This window comes from Podarcis vaucheri (assembly GCF_965113315.1).
Source record: "Podarcis vaucheri genome assembly, chromosome: 2".
Lineage (NCBI taxonomy): Eukaryota > Metazoa > Chordata > Lepidosauria > Squamata > Lacertidae > Podarcis > Podarcis vaucheri.
In genome coordinates, this window is record NC_138760.1 from 3968701 (window position 1) to 3983313 (window position 14613).

The 14613-nt window shown below is 43.7% G+C and overlaps 1 protein-coding gene and 1 long non-coding RNA gene across 6 annotated transcripts in view; one reads left to right on the top strand and one right to left on the bottom strand.

The window, feature by feature from the left end:
* LOC309523675 (low-density lipoprotein receptor-related protein 1) overlaps positions 1-14613 on the top strand; it is a 217355-nt gene that overhangs the window by 70990 nt on the left and 131752 nt on the right. For all 5 annotated transcript variants that reach the window (XM_082207669.1, XM_082207671.1, XM_082207670.1 and 2 more), the window contains one exon: positions 9883-10005. In XM_082207669.1, the coding sequence (XP_082063795.1) occupies positions 9883-10005 (123 nt within the window). The remainder of the gene's footprint in view (positions 1-9882; positions 10006-14613) is intronic.
* LOC309524549 overlaps positions 1669-14613 on the bottom strand; it is a 68243-nt gene continuing 55298 nt past the window's right edge. Inside the window, exons 2-3 of the long non-coding RNA XR_014215997.1 lie at positions 1982-2425; positions 1669-1727 (exon numbers count right to left, since the gene is read on the bottom strand). This is a non-coding gene — a long non-coding RNA (uncharacterized lncRNA). The remainder of the gene's footprint in view (positions 1728-1981; positions 2426-14613) is intronic.

A 14613-nucleotide genomic window follows, 5' to 3' on the forward strand; every position in this document is an offset into this window, starting at 1 on the left:
ACAGAACCTAAACACTCACAGGAGCTTCTCTGAAAAGAACTGCACACATTTCTCAGGAAAGCACAGTCGGGCCTTTTCAAGGTCTGCAGTCTCAGGCAGCTGTGGCTGCATCGGTTCACGGCAGGTCTACATTTCTGGGGTGATCTCACCCAACGTGTTGGTCAGGAATGTGCTTTTTTGTTGCTGTTTGCTTAAAGGAAGGATTTGCGATCCAAGACCAGACAAATGGTTGGACTACGTGCCCTCAAAAGTCCTGTCTTTGCCCAATGTTTGGATGGCTTGTGTCAAGGCTGCAGAAGCCAAAGTAGCTGCTAAGGTTCTATTTCAACTTCTGGCACATAAAGTATTACAGAAGAAAAGGAAGAACAGAGCTGAAGACCCCTGGGCTTATCTAATAGGCTCTTTGAGTTTTCACACTGGAGACCTGAAAGCAGTGGGAAAAAACTGGCCATGCTTGGAAACTTAAGAGAGAGAGAGAGAGAGAGAGAGAGAGAGAGAGAGATCCTTTCTCTTCTGCCGGAATAGCTTCCTGCTTTTTATTTTTAGCAAGTTGGCGCTTGAATATCCCGGCTGCTAAAGAGGGGAGCATTTGAAAATGGGAGGCCTTGCAGCTGTACAATTCCCTGGCAATCTGAACTGGACTTTATACCCAGTATGAAGGGCCCTTTCTTTCCTAAGTTGAGAACTCTTCTGCATAAAGAACAGCTTTGGCTGCTACATCTGCTTTAACTTAAACTTTAAAAAGCACTGCAGCCACAGAAAAAAACTTGATTCATCATGGACTGGCTTTCTTCTTTTCTCTTTTAACAAAACAAAAAACGTATCCCTCTGTTAATGTCTAGCTTGACATCTCTGGACCTTTGGCACATTCATTCTAAGAGTGCTTTTTAAACTCTATTACTTTTTATTTACAGAGGCCCCTGCATAATTTTTGTGCAGAGGTAAATTGTGTTTGACTGGATCTTCCATGAAAGCCACTAAGGATGGAACTATTTGCAAAAAGGTGTTATGACCAGAGAGGGAATGTGTTTCAGATTCCTATGGGTTAGTCTAACTTTTTTTTGAATGGTCCCAAAGGCTCCCCACAGAAATATGTAAATATTTCAAACCCCTAAGCACCAGCAACAAATTTATTGACCCTGGGAAGGCTAGAGGCTGCAGAATAATTGCAGCCTGAGAATGACTTGTGTCTTGCATTCATAGAATCATAGAATTGTAGCGTTGGAAGAGTCCCAAGGCCATCTAGCCCAACTCCCTTCAATGAAGGAATTACAGCTAGAGAATCCATGGCAGATGGCCATCCAACCTCTGCTTAAAAACCTCCAAGGAAGGAGAGTCCACAACCTCCTGATCCACTGTTGAACAGCTCTTACTGTCAGAAAGTTTTTCTTGATGTTTAGTTGGAATCTCCTTTCTTGGAGCTTGAAACTGTTGGTTCAAGTCCTACCCTCCAGAGCAGGAGAAAACAAGCTTGTTCCCTCTTCTGTGTGATAGCCCTTGAGATATTTTAAGATGGCTATCATATCTACTCTCAGTCTCCTCTTTTCCAGGCTAAACATACCCAGCTCCTTCAACCGTTTCTCATAAGGCTTGGCTTCTAGACCCTTCTCTGAACATGTTCCAGCTTGTCAGCATCTTTCTTAAATTGTGGCGCCCAGAATTGGACAGAGTATTCTAGATGTGGTCTGACCAAGGTAGAATAGAGTGGTACTATTACTTCCCATGATCTGAACACTATACAGTGGTACCTCGGTTTAAGAACTTAATTCGTTCTGGAGGTCCATTCTTAACCTGAAACTGTTCTTAACCTGAAGCACCACTTTAGCTAATGGGGCCTCCTGCTGCCGCGCCGCTGGAGCACGATTTCTGTTCTCATCCTGAAGCAAAGTTCTTAACCCAAGGTACTATTTCTGGGATAGCGGAGTCTGTAACCTGAAGCGTCTGTAACCAGAAGCGTATGTAACCCGAGATACCACTGTACTTCTGTTGGTGCAGCCTAGAATAGCATTAGCCTTTTTTGTTCCTGCATCACACTGTTGACTCATGTTAAGCTTGTGGTCCACCAAGACCCCTAAATCCTTTTCACATGTACAGCAAGTAAGCCAGGTGTCCCCCATCTTATATTTTTGCATCTGGTTCTTTCGGCCTAAGTGCAGAACCTTACATTTGTCCCTATTGAAATTCATTTTGTTAGCTTGCACTCAGTTCTCCAATCTGTTAAGGTCATTTTGAATTCTGAATCTGTCCTCTGTGGCATTAGCTACCCCTCCCAGTTTGGTGTCATGAGCAAATTATCAAATTGAACAACAGCTGAACAACAATTGGCCTAGGACAGAACCCTGTGTGACCCTACTTGTCACTTTTTTCCAGGATGACGAAGAACCATTAATGAGTACTCTTTGGGTTTGGTCAGTCAACCAACCAGCTACAAATCCACCTAACCTTGAACCTTGTTCAACCCATATTTTACCAGCTTCCTCATGAGAATATCATGAGGGACTTTGTCAAAAGCCTTAGTGAAATCAAGATACACTATGTCCACAGCATTTCCCTGACCCACCAATCTTTTAATTCCATCTAAAAAAGAAAAAAGAGATTGGTCTGGAACAACTTATTTTTGATAAAGCCATGCTGGATCTTAGTAATTACAGCATCTTTTTCTAAGTGCTCACAGACATATCTGTCCTATGACCTTTCCTGGTATTAATGTCAAGCTCACCAGTCGTTACCTGGTCTTCTTTTTTTCCTTTTTTGAAGATAGGGACAACATTTGCCCGCCTGCAGTCTGCAGGGACCTCACCTGTTCTCCAAGAATTCTCAAAGATCCTAGACAGAGGCTGTGAGATGACATTCACAAGCTCCTTTAGCATCCTTGGATGCAGCTCATCAGGCCCTGGATATTTTAATTCCTTTGAAGTACCTAGGTGTTCCCTTACTCCTCTTTTCCTATCATGGGCTGCAGATCCCATCATTTGTTCTGTTATCACCAGGTTGGACATCACTTTCCTTGTGAAAAGTGATGTCCAACAGAGACAGAGGCAAAGTAGGTGTTGAGTAGTTAAACCTTCTCTCTGTCACCTAATAGCATTGCTCCGTCTTCTCAGTGCAGAAGCCCTACCACTTGCTTGTTCTTTCTCTTACTTCAGACATAGCCGAAGAAGCCTTTATTATTATTTCTAACATCTCTTGCAAGCATAGCTGTCAACTTACAGATTTGAAAATAAGGGACCAGCAGCCTCGAAAATAAGGGATCAGCAGCCAAAATAAGGGATTTTAGTCAACCAGCTGAAATAAGAAGTTAAAAGGGACCAGATAATGTGGGAGAGCAGCACCGGTTTTTAGCCCTTCGTTTCCAGAGGTTGCTGCTCAAGACACCAGCTGATGAAACACTGCAATTAAATAACTACAAGCAGGAACCACTTTTCGCGCAAAACGAAGTCCAAGCTACGAAGATGCTGCTGCAGTTCTGTATCTTTTCTCTCGTGCTCCATCTGCAGCTCTCAGTTCCATCCGGCGGGGCGGGAGGAAGGGGGGGGGAATAGCACCCGAAGTAAACCCGCAGATCAGACCATCTATGCTAGTCTACCACTACAAATTATGGGAGAAGTGCTTGCTCCGCTTTCCCCCTCCATGGTTAGCCCTTGGAACACCTGCCCGCGCCTCTGCCTCCTCTCTCTGAACTGCTTTCTCTCGCTCTCCTCTCAAGGCCCCTCAGCAATTCATAGGCCGCGCCAGGCTGCCCATCTCATCCGGGTCCTGCATCCGGGTACTGCAGCTGCAGTACAGCCTAGCGGGAGCGGCAACGACAGGCATAGGGGAGGCCCCAGGCAGAGACGCTCAGTTCGGCGGCCATGAGGAGGATGGCGGTGGAAGGGGCCGAGGCCCCCGCCAGTCCCAGTGGGGAGGGGCTCCCGGGGGCCGAGGCTGGTGAGAGGAGGCCGGAGGGGGGCAGGCTGGGCAGCCAAGCAACACAGTTGGAGCCTCCCTCGTCCCTGGCCAACAGGGAGGGAAGGAGAGGAGCTGCTTCCTTTGAAACCCAGGAAATTTAAGGGACATCATCAATAAGGAACAGCAGCGGGACACGGCGCTGGGATAAGGGAGCTTCCCTCCAAATAAGGGACAGTTGACAGCTATGTTTGCAAGCCTGAGCTCATTCTGAGCTTTAGCCAGCCTGCAACTGTTCTCCACTGCAACTGTTAGCTATTTGTGTATATTCCTCCTTTGTGATTTCCCCTTTCTCCCATCTTTTATACATGCCCTTCTTAACTCTCAGCTCATCTGTAATCTGTCATCTGTAATGCAGCCACACCAGTTTCCTGAGATGCCTCACCCTTTTCTTTCTTGTTGGTATTGTCTGCATTTGGGCCTTCAATATTTCTCCCTTTAGAATCTCTCATCCATCTTGGGACTCCCTTCTCTTTGAGTATTTCTGATCACAGGATCACACCCAGTAGCTCCTTCAGCTTTTTAGAATTGGCCTTCTTAAAGTCCAGAGTGTGTGTCCGACTACACTCAGCTTTCCCTTCCTCTGTATCATGAAACCCAGGAGGACATAATCATATTTCAGACCTCAGTAGAATTTAGCCAGGCTGAGCTTTAGCCTGATCTTTAAGCATGCTTGCCTTTGCATAATCAGTGTGGAGAGGATGTAGGAACTAATCTAACTCATCTTCTGAGAACTGGGGCTACCTTATCAGCAACATGTGTTTTTGTTTTGTACTGTGCAGACTTTTCTGTTTGGGAATAAATGCTGCATCCCATGTCCTTTACAAGCTCTCATGTAAAGAATGTGTATCTGTCACCTTCTCATATTTGGCACCCTCCTGTGTGTGGAGGGCAGGTTGCTACCATTTTTTCTGTCACATGAAAGAGGGCTCATGGTTTTGTGGCCTTGTTGGAGCTGGACGGCAATTGGCCAAGTCTTGCCTGGCGACCTGTGGGTCCTTTTACTGCATTTTCTGCTTCTGAGTTTGATCTCCATTCAGAGTTCGGATGCCTCCCACCGAAAGTGAGTGGGTGGGGAGGGAGGAGGTATTCTTGGCATGCAGGAGGCCCCAGGTTCAATCCCTGCTCAATAAAAAGCACCAGATAGCATGGTGGCCTGAAAGACCTCTGCCTGAGACCCTGCCAGTCAGAGTAGACAAAACTAGGCTGGGTGGCCATATACCTGGTGCAAAGGTAGCTTTCCATGTTCCAGTGCGAAGAGTAACCCCAGTAACTGCCGCTTTCCAGAGGTGTGAGGCAGAGGGAGAGGGTGTGCTGCCACTGCTGCTGCTGCTGCTGTTGCTGCTGGAGGCTGGTTCCCATGGTGCTCTTCTGCTGGGAGGTCATGCTCTGTCAATTTTGAGGCCTTGGAGGATATCTTTGCCGTGAAAAGCTCTGTAAATCCAGGATGAGGCTTGGGTTTCTCCAAAAGCGCTTTGACAGGCTCGTCAGGATGAGATTAATTGGGGAGTGGAGGGACGAGGAAGAGCGGAGAAACGCAGGTCAGGAGTAGTGGGTTGCCTTTTGTGTCTGAGTGGCAGGTCCCAGGGGTCAGCCATAGGGATAGTTTAACGGGAATATCCAATTATAATAACAGATAAGCTTAGAGCTTTGGCAGTGCTATAACTCTCTTGAGCTGATCTTCAGCTGCTGGGTACACTGTAAGCACTGACCCCCCCCCTTCATTACAGACTCTTTAGGTTATCCACTTAAGAGTTGTTTGTGTCGGGATTTAATCTGCAGTCATTTTAGGCCTTACAGTACAGCCTGGTGAAGCTGAAGAACTTGAGAGCCACAGAACTCTTACGCATCCCAAATCCCAGGGACTTTGGAAATGAGATCTACTGTAATCAGTTGGGCATGGTTCTAGTTTGGATGAGTTAAGGTAGAAGCGCTAGGTTTGTTTATTCCAGGTGGCTGGGTCTCCGTCTCCTGGATTTAGTTAGGGGGAGCCGCCTGAAATAATCAGTGCCTTTGATTGCAACACCCTGACTTGAATTCCCCTCCAGCCACCTTCTTTCACCTCAGAATTCTAGGCCAGATGCTTCAGGAGCATGTTGCCTGCAGAGCAAGAGACCTCCTTGCCCTATTCTAAATCCATTTGTTCCTTGGGTGCTGTGATACTTCTTGGATTGTGGTTTAATTGCTCTTGTGCAGCACAGCCCCTCGGTTGGTGCTAATAGCATTGACTTTTTGGCTTTCATTGGCTTTCATTATTTTGCACATGTGTGATAGGACAAAACTCCAAGGCATAGAAGATGGGCAGCAATTAGCAGATGGCAGCTGCATCATGTAGAATGTCCTCCTTGAAGAATAGACTCTAGCAGCAGGAGACGTGGTGTGAATTAATGCCTACCAAACAGCGTTACAAATGCCCTAAAACAAGTTGTATGATTTCTGCAGTAACATATCTTCTGCCTTCCCTGTACCCTTGCATCCCTTATCCCAATTTAATACTTGTAAATAAGAAGGAAGATCCACTTTGCCCTGGCTGGAGGCAGTCGTGGTATAATTTGTCCTTTGAATATAATAGCGTCTAATATTAGGTTAGACATTCAGAGCACAGATGGTTGGGGATGAATAAGAGAGGAAGTCGTAAGGCTCTAGTCATAAGTCTCTGCATTTGTTGGACCATGCCAAGGTCCATCTAGCCATCATTCTGTCCCCAACAGGGAGTAGCCAAAGGCTTCTGTAGACTCTCAACCTCTGCTGTTGTTTGCCCTCAGCATGTGCTACATTGGAAGTATATGGTTTGCTAGCTTCTGTTTATTTACTCCTTATATCATGCCTTTCCTTTGAGGAGCTCAAGGCAGTGTACTCCCACCTTCCATTTTATCTTCACAACAACCCTGTGAGGTTTAGCAGTGGGGATCTGAACCCAGGGTTCTCTGGTCTACTACTCTTAAGTGCTGCTGTTCTGTGTAACTGCTGTGGCAAATAGCCACAGATCCAACTGTCTGGGTCATGGTTTCTGCCCTTGTGCTTTCGCTAAAGCAGGTTTAGTATACTTGAAAAGTGATACCTGTCTCCTTGGGATGTGGTATCACTTTTATGGTATGCTAAACCCACTTTTTAGAGAATCCATGTGGACAGACATCTGTCAACAGATGCCTGGTTGGCATTGGAGTTTGCATGATGCATCAGTCTTTACATTTTGGCAAATATGTTCAACTTGTCCTTTTATTTTTATACTGCTGAGTCATCAAATTGGGACAAGAAAACAGGCATAAACAAAATATTAAGCCAGGCAGCTGCAGCCCTTGTTGCTGGCTGCATTGGCCAGGAAGCAAGTTTATTTAGGCTGAGAGAGAGTAATTGGCTCAAGATCAGCCAGAGAACTTCATGGTTAAGTGGGGGATTTGATTCTGGGTCTCCCTAGACATGTCTGGCACTTTAAATCACTATACCCCACTGGTTTCTCTTCCTCTTGTGTGTGGATGTTGTAGGGCCTGACTGCTCCCACCTTATTTTGTTTCGCCCTTTTTTTCATTTCTTGGGGAAAGTCCTGCACTGTGCTTTGAAGTCCCACTGGTCACCAGCATTTCAGAAGCCTGGTGCTTGACCCTGCGCAACCAAGTTGATCTTTTGGCCCTGCCCTCTTGCCTTTTTACTGACCCACACATAACAGTGTGGTTGGCAGGTGGGTGTGGCTTGACCAAAATAGCCTGCTGGGCCTTATTTGGACCATGGACTGGAGGTTCCTCACCCCTGTTCTGCATTATGTACTATGGTGTGTTGTGTGTATCTAACCAGATTGGGTGGGAAGGAGAGTTTAACCCTCCTGCACTGAGTGGTCCCAACAATAAAATCTGGCCCACTTCCTATTTAAATTGAGAGGAAGGCTCCCAGTTGTGCCTGTTGAAGGTTCCCTCCTGGTATAAGTAGCAGCTTGGGGGAGGTTTTAATTTGGACTTTGGTAGGAGAAGGGTTAAAACTCCTAATCCTAATCCCCCCAGTTGAAATGGACACCACTAGACACACTTTCTTCTAAGGCTACTAATCCTACTTAGTGCTGGTGGCAGATCTCCTTTCCAGTTTGTTGGGGGAATGTAGAGATATGCCTGCCCTTCCTGCTTTCTGCTTTCACCATGAGAATCCAGCTATCTCCATCCCTGTAGCTAGCTAAGGAAAAGCAACGTAATACAGCTGCCTGCTACATATTTAAGTTCACATCTTGTTCACCCCTCATTCAGTCTTCTTCTGGCCATTACGGCAGCTGAATCATGGAGAACATTCTTTGAGTTTTAACCTCACAAACCTCACAGAGCTTCATGTGTTGTTTTGTCAGCATTCAGTAGTCCAGATTGGAGGGGGAAGAATTATGTGGAAACATTATTTTCGTTGCTTGCCCACTGTTTACCTCTTCCCTTGAAAACAGCGTATATGTTTTTCAACTCCAAAGACCACCATATCAACAACGCACCACAGAAATGTACCTGTTTTCCAAATGTGGAGGCTTGGAAGGGATGAGCAGCCTTCTGAAAGCCACCCTTTAGTCAAACATATGCTGTGTTTGCACAGAGGAACTGTTCCATGTAGAAATAATGACATCAGATGTTCCCTTTGCAGTCACCACTTCAGAAGAGGCTATTCCGTGTGCCTCATCCCACGGAGAAGTCACCACTTGGAGAGTATAATCGAACAAAGCTGGGGGTCCAGATCACGTTAACGTTGCTATGTCAGGAGGGAAACTGATTAGCCCCCTGTATGCTCAGACAGCAATGGCAGAGACTGCAACCTTGACCTGGGAGAATGGGTGGGTGGGTTAACCTGTATAGTGCCCACACTCATATTGCCAGCATTGGAAATCCCAGCACTGCAAGCCATGGGTAAAGTTAGTCCTTCCTGTCTGAATGAATAGTGATTTGCACAGTGGTTGTGGTATTTTAAATCATTGTGACCCGCTTGGGGAGAAGGGCTCAGTAAAAAAAAAAATCAGAATATAATTATTAATTAATTAATAAGAAAAATAATAGCTATCCATTGAGTGTGTGATTAAGTTATGAACTGCGGACTTCCTGGCTCATAGTCTACATTCATAGACATATAATTTACACGAGGATGCTACCAGTTTCTGTATGTTTGTGGTCAGGCTGATATGTGAAGTGAATTCAGAGTTACATGGTCATTAAATGGTGGACAAAAGCCCATTGTCAACTAAAAGGCAGAATGGGTAGGTTTGGGACACATTAGAGCAGGGATGAGGAACCAGCTAGATTTTGTTAGACTACAATTCTCATTATCCCTGACAATTGGCCATGCTGGCTGGGACTGATAGGAGTTGGAGTCCAACACTGTATGAAAGGGGCACAGGATACCCATCCCAGCACTAGAGCACCCTAATGCTGGTTTACCTGTCCTCCATTGTCAACTGTGGGGTTGAAGTCAGTGTTGGGTCCAAAGTTTGAGTTTGAAGTTCTCATGCATTGACTTGACAGATTTTGTATCTTGGTGACTTGGGGGGGCAGGGCGGGCGGATCACACTAGATGCTCTCTGTGGTTTGTTTCTGTGTTCCAGTTAACTAATAGGCAGATTTACCAACCAATGTACACACAATACATAGTCTGGCTTTAAACCTTCCACTTTGTTTTTATTTGGTGGTGCTTCCACACCAAAATTTAGCATGTAAATAAAAGAAAATGGATTGGGCTTATTATTCAGGGTAAATGGTCTTTTACAATTTGATTCGCACCCTGACTCTTGGCTCCTGCTTTGCTCTAATTAATACCTCACATTTTAATCTGACACTTTCCTGAAGTGTTGTGAATATGGATGAGCCCTGTACCAAGGTCAGAGTCAGCTTGCTTTTTAAGTGGCTAGCTTTGAAATGATTCTTAATGACATGTCTTGAAGAACTAACCCCCCCTTTCTTTTTCCATTTGTTTGCCTCTATATAGCACCGAAGACATGTAGCCCCACAAAGTTTGCATGTAAAGATCAGATCACTTGCATATCCATGGGCTGGAGATGTGATGGAGAGAAGGATTGTCCAGATGGTTCTGATGAATCGCCAGATATATGTATGTATATTTCCTTAATTTTTCTCTTTTAATTATTTATATCTTGTATTGGTGATAAAAGGCCACTTTCCCCATTTCATTTTCTCCCTGCATGCCATGACTCATCACATCCTTCTTACAGCCTTGAAAATGTTAACACTAGCCTCTAAAGATGGAGGCAACGACATCATCCAGTTTTGGGATAGATAGACCATTTAGTATTCCTGCTACCATGTAGCCTCTGCGTGAGTGCAACTTGCAACGTCTTATCTCGGGCATTTCTGAATATGTTAACAAAGGTTAGCTCACACTCACATTTGACTTTTCCACTCCCCCTAAACTTGGCTCCCACCTCAGAGAGGATTTCTGGGACCTATATGACACATCCACCTACATAACCCTGCATGTGGAAAGTCAGTATGTCAGGTAGAAAGGTTCTAGCTTACCATTCTCATGAGATTGCTAGCTTTTCAAGTCCAATAGGTTTTGACACAAGAGAGCACTGAAGCATGCAATCCTTCATTTTCCTTCTGAAGTGGCATACTCCCATTTGATGTTTCCCCCCTGAAAGTTTGGTGTTCTTCCTTTTTTTGTTGAGACATGAGTGTGAGAGCAAAGGCCTTTCTGGCAGTTTAGCATACCATGTTCCAGGTTATAAGTTTATACTGCAATAAATGCAGTTGCTGTACACTGGTTATTCAGCTAGTATTTCTGTGCAGCAGCAATTAATTTTCGGTTTATCGAAAATTGAATGGCAGAATTCTTGCCACTATTTCTGCTTAGCCTGTGATACTATCTCTGATCTGTCTCTCACCTGGCTGTCTGCTGAAAGAAGCTGCCTTATAACAGACCACATTATTTGTCCCTCCAAAAGTATTTTTGTCTACATTGGCAATTGGTACAGTAAGGTCTCAGGCAGAGAGTCTTTGTCTTCTTAACTGGAGCTGCCAGGGATTGAACCTGGGACTCAAAGCGTTCATGCACTTTGCCACTGAGCTGTTGCTCCTCCCCAGTAACAGCCATTATCCTGAGAAGTGTCACTAGTGTTACAAAAACACTTTGGGCTTCCACTAAAATTCCTTCAATGTTTTGCTCGAGGAAGAACCCTAACACTTCCATTGAATTTTAGGTGAAATTTCTGTGGCAACAAGAACAGGTTGATGGGCCCCAGAGCCAGGCCCTTTTCAGTGGTGCCCCCCATCAGAATTCCCTTCCTAGGGAACTCTGCCAAATGCCCTCTTTAATTTTCTTTGGACAGAGCTTGAATAGGGTTTGTCTTGCTTTATTAGAGCCTTTTGTGACTACAGTAATTTTATGTTGGTGAGTGTGTTGGAACTGGCATGTTTTAAAATACTTTGTGCATTGTGACTTCTTGTGGTTTTTATGCTTATTTTTTGTAAGCAATCTTGTGAGCTCTTTGTCCTAAAATATATGATGCTAATATCTAAAACAATCAAACAAATAAAATAATTATGTGTGCATTGCAACATAGCTAGAGGTATTGCTTTTGATACAAGTTTCTTTCTTTCTTTCTTTTTCATTTCATTTCATTTCTATACCACTTTATATTTTTGAGAAAAATCTCAAAGCGGTTTACAGAATATTAAAAAATCAATAAAACATCTATAAAACAAAGCAACATAATTAACAGAAAACTAAAATATTGTCTTAAAGATTTCAGAATAAAACATTACAAAGGAGGTCAACTACAGAATAGATTCAGTTACAGATAGGTAGCCGTGTTGGTCTGCCATAGTCAAAATAAAGAAATTCCTTCCAGTAGCACCTTAAAGACCAACTAAGTTAGTTCTTGGTATGAGCTTTTGTGTGCATGCACACTTCTTCAGATACATGTGTATCTGAAGAAGTGTGCATGCACACGAAAGCTCATACCAAGAACTAACTTAGTTGGTCTTTAAGGTGCTACTGGAAGGAATTTCTTTACAGAATAGATATTTAACACAAACGAAGTTAACAAAATACTTAAACATTTCAAATAAATACATTGCTAAGTGAATGTTGGGGAAGGGCCGTAGCTCAGTGGTCGAACACCTGCTTTTCGTGCAGAAGGGCCCAATTCCTGGTGTCTCCAGATGGAGCTGAGAGAGATTCCTGCCTTAAACCCTGGAGAGCCGCTGCTAGTCAGTGTAGACAGTCCTGACCCATATGGACCCAGTGGTCTGACTTGGGTAAGGCAACTTCCGTAACAGGAAGTGGAGTGGACTAGATGTTGGTTTGAGCATTCAGGAAAGGGACCAGTTAGGTAAGCCAAACTTGGCACACGCTCGTAGCTTCATGGCCTTTTTTGTGCATTGCAAAAAACCATGGGTGAGTTTTCTAACTGACAAAATATATATGAATGCAACATTGGTGGCGAGCCCTGAATGTATAGTTCACACAAACAACTTTAGTTTTTAAACCCTATATGAATAAATAATCACTGCTGAAACCTGCTTTGTTTATGCAAAACTAACCCTAAACCATTCTTCCTAGAAAAACCATTTGCCATGCAAGCCTTCCCATATCTGCGGAAGGTACAGCAGGAAATTCTGAGAGTTATTTGGGCAGCAGCAATGCACACCAGCAGGACCAATGTGGAAATTGGACTGTTTTTCTTCTAAGCAAGCATTTTGTTCCCTTTTAAAAATTAAAACGGAGGGGTGTTGCACAGTATTTAACCAAAATCACATTTGGTTAATGTTATCATTAATCAGATATGACAGAAAAGGTTTGTTGCAAAGCTGAATAGATTGCATCAGATAATGTACTTTGTGTTGCTAATGAATTAAAGTGAAGGCAAAGCTGACTGTTGAAATGGATGGCAGTTGTGATTAGTCACCAATTCCACACCTACACTTACCCAGTTTTCAGAAAGCCTAGATAGTTAGCAGCAGTCATTTTGCTTTTAGATTTCTCTACTGTCTGTCATCTTTTATCCCAGTATTATTTGATTTTACATGGAAAATGACAGAAATGTTTTTTGTGCTGAGCTCCTTGTAAAAAACAAAACAAAACAAAACACCCACCCACCCTAAGTTGCAGCCCCCCACCATTTACTCCTGAAGGGTACTAGTGCATTCAGCAGGGTAGCCCCAAGATCAGAAAAAAGGCTATAAATTTTTTGCATGGTTACTTGACACTGAGAAATATGAAGTGTAATAGAAACAGTAAAAGAAGAAGAAGATTCAAGTTGATGCTAGAGCACTGAAATTCAGGATCTGTCTGCTATTGTAGTGGCTGGGAAGGAGTTTTTCCCAGGCCAGATTGAATAGTGAGTCTGCAGTGGGGGGTGGGGTGGGGAGCCTTCCCTTCAAGTGGGTGACTTCATTTGTTGTGTGGGGATGTGCACAAATTAATAGCTTTTAAGAGACTTGAATGCAATATGGTAGACATGTCATGGCATAAACATTCCATTTTGGATGTCTCAGCACTGTCTCTAGATATTTTTTAATGGGGTGCTGGAAAAGCTGGATGAAACTCAAAGAAGGAGGGCTAGACTGTTGGAATGGTTTCACACACAGTTTGCTTCTACTGTTAAGAGTAGTCACATGAATTTTCTGGAAAATTCTGAATTGGAAAAATTTTCTGTGCAAATTGGTAATCTGCATAGGGTAAGATGCCTCAGAAAGTTTTCAGTTTGCATTGAAGAATGATCTGATTTAGCATATTTACTGTACATACATTTAGTAAACAACCCTAAAAACATGAAATATTTTTCTTGCAATCAGAAGATTTCATTGTTACTAATGAACTTATAAGAGGGAAATTTGCTCACATGCCTTTTTTAAAAAAAGGAAAAGATGAGGGAGTGCAAGCAGGAGTGAAATTAACTCAGAACCAATCTTGTCAAGTTTCTCCACACTTGGACATTAACTATTGAAAGCAATTTGAATTAGGACACTTGAGTTAAAACAGATTTTTCCCATGTAGGAACCTCCCCAACTCCATTATGTTGTACATTTTTCAAGGTACTAAAGCCAATTGGGAGTAATGTGAACGCAGAATGTGTTTCCATTACTGCAGCATCTTCTTTTTGCTTCTGCTATGTTGTGTAAGCTAATTTGCCAAGGTAGCTTTTGGGATTATCCAACTTTGTGGCAGGGAAAGTAGGGATTGAGTTGATTCTTTCTGTGTATCTGGACCAACTATGTGTTAACAAATTGCTTTGAATTTGTTAAAGTCCTATACTTTATTCAAATGGCATGTTCTGAAGCAGGAATTGGCCACCTTTTGGATTCTGAGAGAGTGCTGTGGGTGCCAGTCACGAAATGACTGCCCTGGAGGGGCACGGCACAACACAAAGTTAGAGAGTACAGTCGCTGTTGCCCCCGCCCCCAAGAAGACAATCTCAAGCTTACCATGAGAAGTCAACTCTGTCCTTCTCTACCTGATTGCAGAGATGCAACTTCTAAAGGCACAAGAATCCTGTTTCCTCCAATGTCAACCCTAAGCCAAATATCAGAGTTATGGGTTTGAGCCCCGCATTGGGCAAAAGATTCCTGCATTGCAGGGAGTTGGACTAGATGACCCCTGTGGTCCCTTCCAACTCTACAGTTCTGTGATTCTATGATCTTGTACCCACTTAACTGGGGCAAGCCTCACTAAACACAATAGACTTGCTTCTGTCTA